General features: G+C 37.7%; 1 protein-coding gene across 3 annotated transcripts in view; it reads left to right on the top strand.

The window, feature by feature from the left end:
* The window catches only part of LOC110462874, a 32,729-nt gene extending 18,647 nt beyond the window's left edge, over positions 1-14,082 (top strand). For 2 of the 3 annotated variants that reach the window (XM_021517106.1, XM_021517108.1), the window contains 4 exons: positions 3,915-4,146; positions 4,798-4,912; positions 12,362-12,463; positions 13,419-14,082. In XM_021517106.1, the coding sequence (XP_021372781.1) occupies positions 3,943-4,146; positions 4,798-4,912; positions 12,362-12,463; positions 13,419-13,600 (603 nt within the window). In that variant the 5' untranslated portion in view covers positions 3,915-3,942 and the 3' untranslated portion in view covers positions 13,601-14,082. Of the gene's footprint in view, positions 1-3,914; positions 4,147-4,797; positions 4,913-6,786; positions 6,810-12,361; positions 12,464-13,418 lie in introns of all 3 variants that reach the window. The other variant, XM_021517107.1, reaches the window with a different exon arrangement.
* The last annotated feature ends 1,490 nt before the right edge of the window (positions 14,083-15,572 follow it).

The following is a 15,572-nucleotide window of genomic DNA, read 5'->3' on the forward strand; positions in this document are numbered from 1 at the left end:
TAAGGATGGTGAGCAATGAAAAAGGGACAGCACAACAGAACGTTTAATGCGTTTTCCTAGTGAAATATGATGAATTTTGGTATAATCATATATACCACCAAGTTGTTGTACCACAAGAGATTATTATCAAGGGTGATATAAATTTCCACTTAGACGATCTATGTAATGTTGATGACATTCAGTCTTGTTCCGTCCTTCAATCTACTGAAGGCCAGGCTGATGATCTTGTTGAAACATACACATTTGGTATAGAAGTCCTTATAGAGAAACACGCACCTCTGCAAACTAAGGTGATAACTGTGAGACCAAATGCCCCGTGGTATAATGAAAATCTCCGCGTGGAAAAACAGAAACGTAGACAATCAGAGAGACAGTGGCGACGGACCAAATTAACCGTTCACCAACTGATTTATAGAGAGCAATGTCGGCTAGTTGGTTCACTGCTCTTTCAGTCAAAGAAGACTTATTATGCGGAAAAAATCGAAAAATGTTGCAAGGATAAAAGGCAACTTTTTAGACTCACCAAAAACCTAATGGGACAGAAAGGTGAAATTATCCTACCAAGCTGTAATTCTGAAAAAGACTTAGCAAGCAAGTTCAGTAATTACTTTCTGAATAAAATCAGCTCAATCAGAAAAAAATATTACTGAAGTGAACACCTCTGCTGACATTGACATCTCTGTCATGACTGCTGACATTGCATTCGATGGGAAACCACTGCCAAAGCTCTCACCAACAACCCAGGACGAGTTGCGCAACATTATCATGACCTCGCAATCGAAGTCCTGTGAGGTTGATCCACTGCCTACAGACCTATTAAAGCAATGTCTTGAAGCACTGCTTCCTTTGATTACCGCAATCATGAATAAATCATTGGTTGAGTCAAAGGTTCCATTATGTTTCAAGAAGGCACATGTCAGACCATTGTTAAAAAAGCCTGGAATGGACAAGGAGGAGTTGAAAAACTACCGCCCAGTTTCAAATCTGCCTTTTCTGTCTAAGATCTTGGAGAAGGTTGTGTCCCGGCGTTTAGAGGTTCATCTCCATGCAAACAGTCTCCATGACAACATGCAATCGGCCTACCGCATGGGACACTCTACTGAGACGGCCCTCCTACGTGTACATAGTGATATAGCTTCTGCATTGGATAACAAGTGCAGAGCGGTGCTTGTCATGCTGGACTTGTCAGCTGCATTTGACGTCATCGACCATGGCATACTTTATAAACGTCTGGAATACTCTTATGGAGTGACTGATACCGCACTATGCTGGATACAGTCATACCTGAGTGAACGACGACAGTGTGTTGCCATCGGATCTGCCACCTCACATGACAAAGTACTAGATTTCGGGGTTCCTCAAGGGTCGGTGTTAGGACCACGAAAATATTGTATGTACTCCAAACCGATTGGAGAGATTTGTCGTCGCCATAGCCTTCGCTATCATTGCTATGCTGATGACACACAAATTTACATGGTCATAAAACCACAGGACAGTTGGAATACAGTCTCAGAAAGTCTGGAAGCTTGTCTGACAGATATCAGTATCTGGATGAACGCCAACATGCTTAAACTTAATCAGGAAAAGACGGAACTAATCGTCTTTTCCCCAAAGTGTCAGCAAACAATGGCTCTCCAGCTCAAGGTTGGTGCCAGAACTATTGAGACTGTTCCAGCTGTTAAAAACCTAGGGGTATACTTTGACAGTTCTCTGAACATGGAGAAACAAGTGAACGCTATTGCCAAATCCTGTTACTACCAGATCAGGAACATCGGCTGTATTCGGCAGTTTCTAACTGCAGATGCATGCAAGATTTTGGTGCATTCACTTGTTACCTCTCGGTTGGATTATGGTAACGCCCTGCTCTGTGGTATATCTGACAAACTAACTAGTCGTCTGCAGAGGGTTCAGAACACTGCAGCACGGCTAGTTACTCGTACTCGAAAGAGAGAGCACATCACACCTGCGCTTTATTCGTTGCACTGGTTACCTGTACGATACAGGTCGCAGTACAAAATTCTGGTATACACATACAAGGCACTGAATGGAACAGCTCCTCAGTACCTACAGGAGCTTGTTACCCTGTATCAGCCGTCAAGATCACTGCGGTCGGAGTCAGAATCTTTGTTGTGTGTCCCAAAATCTCGTACTGTGACCTACGGAAACAGATGCTTTGGGAGGGTTTTGGCTACGTTATGGAATAGCTTACCATCTGCTATTAGGAAGTCAAATACCCTGGCCAAGTTCAAGAGGGACATAAAAACTCACCTCTTCACGTCTGCATTTTAGAATCTTTGCAAAGACGTCATGTAAATACCAGCCTTTTATTTTATTTGTGCAATTATGTGCACATTGCTTGTTAAATATATAAAAGTGATTGCAAGCCTTTGTTGGTTGTTTTCACAATTATAACCATTACTATTATCCATATGTTTTAAAGCGCCTTAGAGTAATTATATAGGGCGCTATATAAATATTGTATATTATTATTATTATTATTATTATATGTTTACATTTCTACTGAACTTGGACTCAATATACCTACTAAATATTTTAAAGGTTATTTTCAATGAACTTTTCAGTTGGCGTATGGATACATCAGCATATTATCACCCTGATTACTCTGTCATTCCGCGTGACTTCAATAAAGTGTTGGGGTTTCTTTTGGCAGAGGTTTTTAATTGAAAAAAAGAAAAAAAAATTACAGCTTAATTGGTTTGGTTTTTTCGTTGTAATCAATGCAAACAGGTTATTCATTTAACCAGGACGACGTCTTACAGTGAGTGATGACATCATAAGCTTCGGTACCTTCTGTGGTGTAAGACTTCTTTCACAAAACCGATATTTTTAAAAATATCCAAAACTATCGATTTTGCACTCATAGGGTCTTGAGACAAATTCAAAATAAACTGCGAAGCAGTTCTTAAAATTTGTTTCAAAACCCATTGATGTTTATACCCCATAAACTTTAACAGAACAGGATTCAATCCTTAAAACATCTCACCTAACTACCGTATTCTGGCAATGAGCTAATCATTGGTACAGATGTAGACGCTTGGTTACTAGGAGCCGCGCTGGCCAAGCAGTTAAGGCGTCTGACATTCTCCTATCACTAGCCCTCCAACATTGGGTCGCGGGTCCGAGGCCTACGTGGGGCAGTCGCTAGATACTGGCCGTAGGTCGGTGTTTTTTTCCGGGAAACTTTCTTCCACCATCAAAACCGGGCACATCTTTACAAACCAAATGCTTGGTACCTTTATATAGAATTTGCGATACATTAAAATTCCACTCTATGCATTTAGGATTGGATGGATAGCTTTGTAAATTGTTTCATTCCTTATTCAAATTATGATATTTCAATACAAATGTTTTCAATAAATTATTAAAAGGTCTACATATTTTAAGAGAACTATGAATTATGTATGCATGGTTAAACCTGATGTCATGATATTGTCTTTCCTCGTCGTGACGTCATAGTTATCGCAATGCTCTTTCAGTCCTCCGTAAGAGATTTCGTATACCCGAAGTGACCAATATTTACATGGATAACTCCATATTTAGTGTGATAGCTAAAATCTATCCAATAGTGGAGAAACGTGACTTGCATGACTGATATTTTCTATTCTTATTTACTAACATGTAATTGCTTAAAACCAAAATCATATTGGAGATGATAAACGTTCAATATCTTGTTAGGCTTAAAAGGCAGACGGCAGCTGCCATCGCCTCATGGAAATATACTATAATTAAAATCATCTGTCCTCGATTTATTTTATGCGAGGGAGAAATTATCAGAAATAATATAGGTATGGTGATACATGTATAAATGTATGGCCATACGACGGGGTACTACATACGGGGTACTACAACAGTGTTGTCAAAACCAACTGAGATTAATAACTTGATACTTACAGGAGGAAGTAGAGCATCAGCTGTGCTACTATGGCAACAGGCTTTGGAATGAAAGCGGTGATTTCTATGATGTCAATGAAATTTGGGTCAGTGAATGATATACAGACAGTCACACTGAGTGATTGGATGAAGGATCATATCACGCATGAAGATCAGACAACGAAAACTTCCTCTTCGGAACCACAACTACAAGATACCAGCAACTCTCGGTCCAGAAGGAAACTCGTCATCCTGGTATTTGGTTCCATTTTGTTCATATTTCGAAATTGTTCCAGTTTCCAGCATAAGATAAGCAACGAGGCCACATCAATACTTGTGGTTACCTTTACGTTCTCCCAAAGCTATTGAGCAGTTTCAACTAAATTGTGGGCTGGTGGTAGCATATTTAGCTATGATTTTAGATTTTAGTTATGGAATCAAAGGGCGATCTAGTCTTGGATCTTAAGGGCGGAGTAAAAAGGGGCTAACATTTGTTTTAAACGGCATATTCTCTCAAACTATTGGATACGTTTTAACCTAACTGTGTTTGGAGATCAGAGGCTACACAATAAAAGCAACTGACCCTCCTTCGGACTGAGGGTTTGGGTTCAAAGGGGCCAAGTATGTCGATTTGTGTTCACCAAAACCAGTAAACATGTTTCAACATAACTTCCAAAAAAGGCAGGTGGACGATGCGATGCCCTTGATTATTTTCTTATCTATTTTCTTTTCTTTGTAGAGAACTTAATGTCATACGTACAGGTACAATGCCAACTTTGATTGGAGACGGAAAAAACTCAGATGGCTATTCATCTTTTTAAACCCTTGCCCAAATAAACCTTGTATTTTTAGACATTCACGATGTTTTTTCTACGTATGCATCAATACTAGCTAATTGTCGTACAGGACTGCCGACCAGAAGAGGAGTACGCTGTCAGCCACCTGGAAGGGGCAATAAGAGTTGATTTCGACAAGGAAGTGAACGAAATTGTGAAGACGTTGCCGGAACATCTACAACCAGGTACTAAACAAAATGTTGACACGGGAATGAATATAGATTGTTTAATGGGTTTCTATTTCATATGATATTTATGCAAAAAGTGTTTAGGAAGACTCGGATGAGAATATTTTTAGCAAACGATTTAAAATACAAATGATTTAAATTTCATTTTATAACATTATTAAGATTTCATGCAAATATTTTTGCAATTTTAATGCTACTCTGATGTCGTTGTGACGTCAGAAGTTTACAACGTCATTGTCATCACTTCTAGTTGTAATTTTTATTCACCGCGAGACTCAATAATCAATGACTCTCTTCAAAATGTTAGCATATAAATAATACTGCTTACTGCTATTGTAAAATGGCAATGATACGATGTCACAGACTTCCACTTTTTGCAATGACATCACAATTTAAAAATAGATAAAGAGCCAAGTTGGCGGAACCAGAAGAATTGTATGGAATAAAGAAAATACACTGGATCATTTGATAAAAGGGATCTTTTTAATCTAATTTTGAAAGAGGATCGCTGAAGTAAAAATACATTAGAGTCGTATCATGAATCAAATATAAACCTGGTACCCATTGAAGATCGTTATTTTATAAATTTTATCTTGGCCCGAAGGGCAAAGTGAGCTTATGCCGTGGCGCGGCGTCCGTCGTCCGTCCGTTGTCCGGTGTCAATATTTAACTTTAAACAACTTCTTCTCAATAACCAAATTTCTAAGGTGATGATATTTGACCAGAAGCAAACTGGAATGAAGGGCTACCAATGTTGTTAAAAGAAATGACATTCACCCATATTCAAGGACATTGGGGTCAAATATGTTTAAAATCTTTAAACGACTTCTTCTGAATAACCATGTTGATATATGGCCAGTAGCATACTTGGATGAAAGACTACCAAGTTTGTGAAATGAATGACCTTGACTTATATTTAAGTTCACAGGGGTCAGATATGTTTGAAACCTTTATGCGACTTCTTCTGAATAACCAAAAGGCACAGAACGATTATATTTGGCCCATAGCATGATGTGATCTACTATGTTTTAAAATGAATGACCTTGAGTTATATTCACGGTCACTGGAGTCAAATATGTAAATCTTTCAAGAACTTATAAATAGCCAAAAGCCAGGGAAATGATATTTGGCGAGAAGCAAGCTGTGATGAAGGGCAGTAAAGTCTGTTCAACACAATGTACTTATTCGACTTTCAAGGTCACAGGGGTCATAAAGGTAAATATTTTAATAGATTCTTTTGAATCAAACACTGATATTTTACCTGTAGCTGCATTTAAGTCCACTTTTAAGATGTGATAGTTAATACCAGGTGAGCGATTAAGGCCAATTAGGCCTTTTGTTTTGTCTCCCAGGTGAACGCCTGTTTAACGCTGAAAAAGTGTGTCATTTGACGATTGTTTTGTCTTTTAATTAAACGACGGGCAAACAGAGACATTGTATGTTAGTTAACGGTTTTTTTGTTGTTTCAGTTCAACGTCTGGTTAACGCTGACATTGTGTGTTAGTTAACGGCTATTTTGTGTTTCAGTTGAACGTCTGGTTAACACTGATATTGTGTGTTAGTGAACGGTTGTTTTGTGTTTCAGTTGAACGTCTGGTTAACACTGACATTGTGTGTAAGTTAACGGGTTTTTTTCAGTTGAACGTCTGGTTAACACTGATATTGTTTGTAAGTTAACGGTTGTTTTGTGTTTCAGTTGAACGTCTGGTTAACACTGACATCGTGTGTTAGTTAACGGCTATTTTGTATTTCACTTGAACGTCTGGATAACACTGACATCGTGTGTTAGTTAACGACTATTTTGTGTTTCAGTTGAACGTCTGGTTAACCCTGACATTGTGTGTTAGTTAACGGTTGGTTTTTTGTTCCAGTTGAACGTCTGGTTAACACTGACATCGTGTGTTAGTTAACGGTTGTTTTGTGTTTCAGTTGAACGTTTGGTTAACACTGACATTGTGTGTTAGTTAACGGCTGTTTTGTTTTTCAGTTGAACGTCTGGTTAACACTGACATTGTGTGTTAGTTAACGGGTTTTTTTCAGTTGAACGTCTGGTTAACACTGACACTGTGTGTTAGTTAATGGCTATTTTGTGTTTCGGTTGAACGTCTGGTTATCACTGACATCGTGTGTTAGTTAACGACTATTTTGTGTTTCAGTTGAACGCCTGGTTAACACTGACATTGGGTGTTAGTTAGCGGTTGGTTTTTGTTTCAGTTGAACGTCTGGTTAACCCTGACATTGTGTGTTAGTTAATGGTTTTTTTGTGTTTCAGTTGAACGTCTTGTTAACACTGACACTGTGTGCTAGTTAACGGTTGTTTTTTGTTTCTGTTGAACGTCTGGTTAACACTGAAACACAAAATAGCCGTTAACTAACACACGATGTCAGTGTAAACCAGACGTTCAACTCGAATAAAAAAAACCCGTTAGCTAACACTCAATGTAAGTGTTAACCAGACATTCAACTGAAACACAAAATAGTCGTTAACTAACACACGATGTCAGTGATAACCAGACGTTCAACCGAAACACAAAATAGCCATTAACTAACTCACAATGTCAGTGTTAACCAGACGTTAAACTGAAACACAAAACAACCGTTACCTTACAAACAATGTCAGTGTTAACCAGGCGATCAACTGAAACACAAAATAGCCATTAACTACCACACAATGTCAGTGTTAACCAGGCGATCAACTGAAACACAAAATAGCCATTAACTAACAAACAATGTCAGTGTTAACCAGGTGTTCAACTGAAAAGAAACCCGTTAACTAATACACAATGTCTGGTTAACACTAACATTGTGTGTTAGTTAATGGCTATGTTGTGTTTCAGTTGAACGTCTGGTTCACACTGACATTGTGTGTTAGTTAAAGGCTATGTTGTGTTTCAGTTGAACGTCTGGTTAAACCTGACATTGTGTGTTTGTTAATGGCTCTTTTGTGTTTCAGTTGAACGTCTAGTTAACACTGCCATTGTGTGTTAGTTAACGGCTATGTTGTGTTTCAGTTGAACGTCTGGTTAAACCTGACATTGTGTGTTTGTTAATGGCTCTTTTGTGTTTCAGTTGAACGTCTTGTTAACACTGACATTGTGTGTTAGTTAGTGGCTATTTTGTGTTTCAGTTGATCGCCTGGTTAACACTGACATTGTTTGTAAGTTAACGGTTGTTTTGGGTTTCAGTTGAACGTCTGGTTAAAACTGACATTGTGTGTTAGTTAACGGCTATTTTGGGTTTCAGTTGAACGTCTGGTTAACCCTGACATTGTGTGTTAGTTAACGGTTATTTTCTGTCTCAGTTGAACGTCTGGTTAACACTGATATTGTTTGTTAGTTAACGGTTGTTTTGTGTTTTAGTTGAACGTCTGGTTAACACTGCCATTGTGTGTTAGTTAATGGCTATGTTGTGTTTCAGTTGAACGTCTGGTTCACACTGACATTGTGTGTTAGTTAAAGGCTATGTTGTGTTTCAGTTGAACGTCTTGTTAACACTGACATCGTGTGTTAGGTAACGGGTGTTTTGTGTTTCAGTTGAACGTTTTGTTAACACTGACATTGTGTGTTAGGGAATGGGTATTTTGTGTTTCAGTTGAACGTGTGGTTAACACTGACATCATGTGTTAACCACACGTTCAACTGAAACACAAAATACCCATTCCCTAACACACAATGTCAGTGTTAACAAAACGTTCAACTGAAACACAAAACAACCAGACATTCAACTGAAACACAAAAAATTCTTTAACTAACACACGATTTCAGTGATAACCAGACGTTCAACCGAAACACAAAACAACCGTTAACTTACAAACAATGTCAGTGTTAACCAGGTGTTCAACTGAAAAGAAACCCGTTAACTAATACACAATGTCTGGTTAACACTGACATTGAGTGTTAGTTAACGGGTTTTTTTATTCGAATTGAACGTCTGGTTAACACTGACAGCGTGTGTTAGTTAACGAGTGTGTGGTGTATATTGTTTGTAAGTTAACGGTTGTTTTGGGTTTCAGTTGAACGTCTGGTTAACCCTGACATTGTGTGTTAGTTAACGGCTATTTTGTGTTTCAGTTGAACGTGTGGTTAACACTGACATCATGTGTTAGTTAACGGCTATTTTGTGTTTCAGTTGAACGTCTGGTTAACACTGACATTGTGTGTTAGTTAACGGCTATTTTGTGTTTCAGTGTTAACCAGACGTTCAACTGAAACACAAAACAACCGTTAACTTACAAACATTGACATTGTTTGTAAGTTAACGGTTGTTTTGTGTTTCAGTTGAACGTCTGGTTATCACTGAAATCGTGTGTTAGTTAACGACTATTTTGTGTTTCAGTTGAATGTCTGGTTAATACTGACATTGAGTGTTAGTTAACGGTTGTTTTTTGTTTCAGTTGAACGTCTTGTTATAACTGACATTGTGTGTTAGTTAACGGTTGTTTTTTTGTTTCAGTTGAACGTCTGGTTATAACTGACATTGTGTGTTAGTTAACGGTTGATTTTGTTTCAGTTGAACGTCTGGTTATAACTGACATTGTGTGTTAGTTAACGGTTGATTTTGTTTCAGTTGAACGTCTGTTTACACTGACATTATGTGTTTGTTAACGGCTATTTTGTGTTTCAGTTAAACGTCTGGTTAACACTGACATTGTGTGTTAGTTAACGGTTGATTTGTGTTTCAGTTGAACATCTGTTTAACACTGACATTGTGTATTAGTTAACGGGTTTCTTTTCAGTTGAACGCCTGGTTAACACTGACATTGTTTGTTAGTTAACGGTTGTTTTTTGTTTCAGTTGAACGTCTGGTTAACACTGACATCGTGTGTTAGTTGACGACTATTTTGTGTTTGAGTTGAATGTCTGGTTAACACTGACATTGAGTGTTAGTTAACGGGTTTTTTGTATTCGAGTTGAACGTCTGGTTAACACTGACAGCGTGTGTTAGTTAACGGTTGTTTTTTTTGTTCGAGTTGAACGTCTGGTTAACACTGACATTGTGTGTTAGTTAACGGTTGTTTTTTGTTTCAGTTGAACGTCTGGTTAACACTGACATCGTGTGTTAGTTAACGGCTGTTTTGTGTTTCAGTTGAACGTCTGGTTAACACTGACATTGTGTGTTAGTTAACGGTTGTTTTGTGTTTCAGTTTAACGTCTTGTCAACACTGACATTGTTTGTTAGTTAACGGTTGTTTTTTGTTTCAGTTGAACGTCTGGTTAACACTGTCATTGTGTGTTAGTTAACGGTTGGTTTGTGTTTCAGTTTAACGTCTTGTTAACACTGACATTGTGTGTTAGTTAACGGTTGTTTTGTGTTTCAGTTGAACATCTGGTTAACACTGACATTGTGTAATAGTTAACGGGTTTCTTTTCAGTTGAACGCCTGGTTAACACTGACATTGTTTGTAAGTTAACAGTTGTTTTGTGTTTCAGTTGAACGTCTGGTTAACACTGACATCGTGTGTTAGTTAACGACTATTTTGTGTTTCAGTTGAATGTCTGGTTAACACTGACATTGAGTGTTAGTTAACGGGTTTTTTTATTCGAATTGAACGTCTGGTTAACACTGACAGCGTGTGTTAGTTAACGGTTGTTTTTTTGTTTGAGTTGAACGTCTGGTTAACACTGACATTGTGTGTTAGTTACCGGTTGTTTTTTGTTTCAGTTGAACGTCTGGTTATAACTGACATTGTGTGTTAGGTTACGGTTGTTTTTTGTTTCAGTTGAACGTCTGGTTATAACTGACACTGTGTGTTAGTTAACGGTTGTTTTTTGTTTCAGTTGCACGTCTGGTTAACACTGACATTGTGTGTTAGTTAACGGTTGTTTTGTGTTTCAGTTGAACGTCTGGTTAACACTGTCATTGTGTGTTAGTTAACGGTTGTTTTGTGTTTCAGTTTAACGTCTGGTTAACACTGACATTGTTTGTTAGTTAACGGTTGTTTTTTGTTTCAGTTGAACGTCTGGTTATAACTGACATTGTGTGTTAGTTAACGGTTGTTTTTTGTTTCAGTTGAACGTCTGGTTAACACTGACATTGTGTGTTAGTTAACGGCTTTTTTGTGTTTCAGTTGAATGTCTGGTTAACACTGACATTGTGTGTTAGTTAACGGTTGTTTTGTGTTTCAGTTGAACGTCTGGTTCACACTGACATTGTGTGTTAGCTAACGGTTGATTTTGTTTCAGTTGAACGTCTGGTTAACTCTGACATTGTGTGTTAGTTTACGGCTATTTTGTGTTTCAGTTGAACGTCTGGTTAACGCTGACATTGTTTGCTAGTTAACGGCTATTTTGTGTTTCAGTTGAACGTCTGGTTAACACTGACATCGTGCGTTAGTTAAAGGTTGTTTTGTGTTTCAGTTGAACGTCTGGTTCACACTGACATTGTGTGTTAGTTAACGGTTGATTTTGTTTCAGTTGAACGTCTGGTTAACACTGACATTATGTGTTTGTTAACGGCTATTTTGTGTTTCAGTTGAACGTCTGGTTAACACTGACATTGTGTGTTAGTTAACGGCTGTTTTGTGTTTCAGTTGAACGTCTGGTTAACGCTGACATTGTTTGCTAGTTAACGGCTATTTTGTGTTTCAGTTGAACGCCTGGTTAACACTGACATTGTGTGTTAGTTAACGGTTGTTTTTTGTTTCAGTTGAACGTCTGGTTAACACTGACATTGTCAGTTAACGGCTATTTTGTGTTTCAGTTGAACGTCTGGTTAACACTGACATTGTGTGTTAGTTACCTTTTTTTTCAGTTGAACGTCTGGTTAACGCTGACATTGTTTGTTAGTTAACGGCTATTTTGTTTTTCAGTTGAACGTCTGGTTAACACTGTTTTTTTTTGTTAATTGACGGCTATTTTGTGTTTCAGTTGAACGTCTGGTTAACACTGACATTGTGTGTTAGTTAACGGTTGTTTTGTGTTTCAGTTGAACGTCTGGTTAACACTGACACTGTGTGTTAGTTAATGGTTGTTTTTTGTTTCTGTTTAACGTCTGGTTAACACTGACATCGTGTGTTAGTTGATGGCTATGTTTTGTTTCAGTTGAACGTCTAGTTAACACTGACATTGTGTGTTAGTTAACGGTTGTTTTTTGTTTCAGGTGAACGTCTGGTTAACACTGACATCGTGTGTTACTTGATGGCTATGTTTTGTTTCAGTTGAACGTCTAGTTAACACTGACATTGTGTGTTAGTTAACGGTTATTTTGTGTTTCAGTTGAACGTCTGGTCAACACTGACATCGTGTGTTAGTTAACGGTTATGTTGTGTTTCAGTTGAACGTCTGGTTAACACTGACACTGTGTGTTAGTTAACGGCTGTTTTTTGTTTTAGTTGAACGTCTGGTTAACACTGACATCGTGTGTTAGTTAACGGCTGTTTTTTGTTTCAGTTGAACGTCTGGTTAACACTGACATTGTGTGTTAGTTAACGGCTGTTTTTACTTTCAGTTGAACGTCTGGTTAACACTGACATTGTGTGTTACTGCTCCATTGGATACAGATCATCAACAGTGGCGGATAAACTACAAAAATACTTCAGGAAAAACTCAGGTAAGAAGTCTAGATTTGAACGACATCGTAGTTGGCCCAGCCTGCAGACACTTATGACTCAAACCTGTTTATTGTTTTGATCTACATTATTCAACTGCTGGACATCTGGTCCATCACTACACAGACAACCTTTAAATAGGAAATTAATCGATATACTGTATAAATGATTGTTAAGACAAAACAGAGATGTGTTGTTGGTAGCGATTCACACTTACTCGACCGCCAGCAATGCTATTTATCGAATTTATGATGAAGGTCATATCACAGAGGGAAGCTTGTTTGCCTGAAATTATCTCAAGTGCAAAGATGTTATACAAAGCTAAAAGATGTGGAGAGATATATTTGGTTTATCATCGCAATCACCAGACTATGCTAGTGTTATATAAATGTCTATCAACTTGACTGTCAGCTGGGTGGCTATTCTCTATTAGTTTGTAAAGAAACTATGTCTGACTTGACTGTATGGCTGGTTATATTTGATAAATGTTGACACTTTCATCGTAAAATTATAGCTTTAAAAGCATTAGCCTATGTCTACTATATCCCAGGCTTCTTTTCTCGTCAACGTTCAATTGAAATATATAAAAATATAAACAAAAACATTTTATTTTTTAAGAATATCTATATACTACATGTATATCACTGTTTACACAAAACAACCAGGCGGAAATCGAGATAGTTTCGAGACACAAAATGGACAGAGTTGACTTTTTAACCATATTTTATTCACGACTATAAATTTAACATTTAGATTTTTGTTTTTGTTTTGTGAATTAGATGTCGTTGTGAATGCGTATGCTGCAAACATAGAAATTTTCGCTATTAGAAATGTTCGCGTTAACAATGGTTCTGTGAGGATAGTTACTCTCTGGTTTATACTCAGCGCAAACAACAATCAATTCCTCATGGCAAAAAAATAAAAAACTTTAAAAGCATGTTAATTACTTATCCACAGGTTCACTTCCTTCCGGTCCCGACTTTCCCACCGCAGTTAATTTAGAGGGCAGTCTGTTTCAGTGGGCGAACGAAGGTCGTCCTATGGTAGATAGCAATGGGCAGCCAACTAGCTTCGCTCATCCTTACAATGCCATGTGGGGTAAACTTTTGAACGCTGAACTTAGGAAAGAGAAATTATAAAGAAGAACATGTTATCATATATATCTTGTCGCTGTATTTAGAGTGAACTCGAAACAAAAATGTCACAAATGTAGACTTTATCACCTGTAGTAGGTGACGTCTATGGTACTTGTTGTTTTTATATTTCATAAGGTGATTTTATTATTATATATTGACGTGTCTATGACAACGATCGAATGTGACAAGATATTGTGTCACCTGGCAGACCACGTGTGTTTTCTCATTGTGTATCCTGCCACATTCAGACCCTCCGTGCGCTTCCCTCTGAGCCAACAAGAGTGATTACCATAATCGAAAAGCATTATTGTTTCGTTTTGGTGTAGTCTAAATAAAGTATATATTTATTATGCCAATGACAAGTAATAATTTAGCCTTCCCATGCCAAGTTACATCGTGTAAGCGATGAATATGCAGAATCATGGGATTTTTTGCTATTCTTTTTTAACGTTTTTGACAATAAACAAATCCAGTTTCTACCAGTAGTTCAACGCGTTTGTTCTTGATCTCGTATTTTGTATTCCTCTTAAATTATCGACGCCTTTTTACAAGATCAAGAAGAAAAGACCAGGTGTTCCGGGTGTAAGCGTTTTGTGCCTCATCGACGACACCCGCCATGTAAATCTAGGTCAAATCCAAGTAATGTCACGTTCTCACATAGAGAACTCGGGTAGAGACAAAAACAACACAGGGCATGCTAATGAGCATAATCAAAACCGCCTTCATATCACACAAAGAAATAACCTATTTCCCTGTGAGATCATGATTGGGATACTTGCTTAATATATGAAGGAGTTACAATTTTAAAAACAAAACAAACAAATAAACCAAAAGAAAACCTGCACTGAATTGCAAAAGGAATGGATGGTTTTGAGTGACCTAGTATTTTTTGAAGGAAAAAATGAATATAGAATAAATATAACCAACAATAAATACATTTACTAAAGACGCAACAGGAATGCTTGATTCGCTTGTTTTGGTTTGATTTAGTTGGAGATTTACGTCATATTAACAGCTGTGGTTATTTGAGGACGAGTCAGGATTTGATGGATGAGGAAAACCGGACTACCCGGAGAAAAACACCAACCTGCGGACGGTACCTGGCGACTACCCCACGTAGGTTTCGAACCAACGACCCGGAAGTAGAGAGATAGGGATCATATATGTCAGACACTCTAACGACTAAGCCACTGAAGCCCTGGAGTCGCGTAGAATATTCCCGTGAACTCATTGATGCCTGTTGACGTATTGCAATCTCTTTGTGTTGATGTTCAGACAGTCGAGGTTAAAACGTAAACAAATACTTTTATATAAAGGACTGGCAGCACGGGAAAAAACTATAGTCATGATTATATGAACAACCAAATGAGATGTCTGAAACGTGCAAGAACTTCTTTTAGAACCTGTAGTTACATATTAAATAACCCATTCTTTTCATACCATCCCTTATAGAATGTGGAATCTCATCGATGCTGATGGGGGTAAAATGTGTATCGGATGGCATAATTCAACCTATGGTTGATGGATATATAGAAATAAAACATGTGGAAGGATTAAGTGCATGTTTGATGAGCCTCCTTTAGATTCATTATCAAAGTGACATACATAAAACCCGATAAGCATTTTTAACCTGTTCCCATTTATTGATTTGAGCAAAGTTAACCGGTTGTCCATTGATTTGTTATCTGATAATAATCAATAATCTGAAGCTTATTGGGTGTAAACCTTACTCTGTTTTTAGTTATTTATACCCTTTTATAGTACAGGGTTTATGACGGAAGATATCTAGGAAAGTGAAATCGATATCGAATCAAATACAGACGACTTCTTCCAATGCCAGATAATTGTCTCTTTATTTTTTAACAAAATGACGATTAAGCAAAAGTAGGGTCAACGCCTATGGAGATTTAACATTAGCGTCGGCCCCCGCTTTGAAAACAAGATAAATACAAAAAGGTATAGGTATAGGAAGCTT

Source organism: Mizuhopecten yessoensis, unplaced genomic scaffold (assembly GCF_002113885.1).
Source record: "Mizuhopecten yessoensis strain PY_sf001 unplaced genomic scaffold, ASM211388v2 scaffold10839, whole genome shotgun sequence".
Taxonomy (NCBI): domain Eukaryota; kingdom Metazoa; phylum Mollusca; class Bivalvia; order Pectinida; family Pectinidae; genus Mizuhopecten; species Mizuhopecten yessoensis.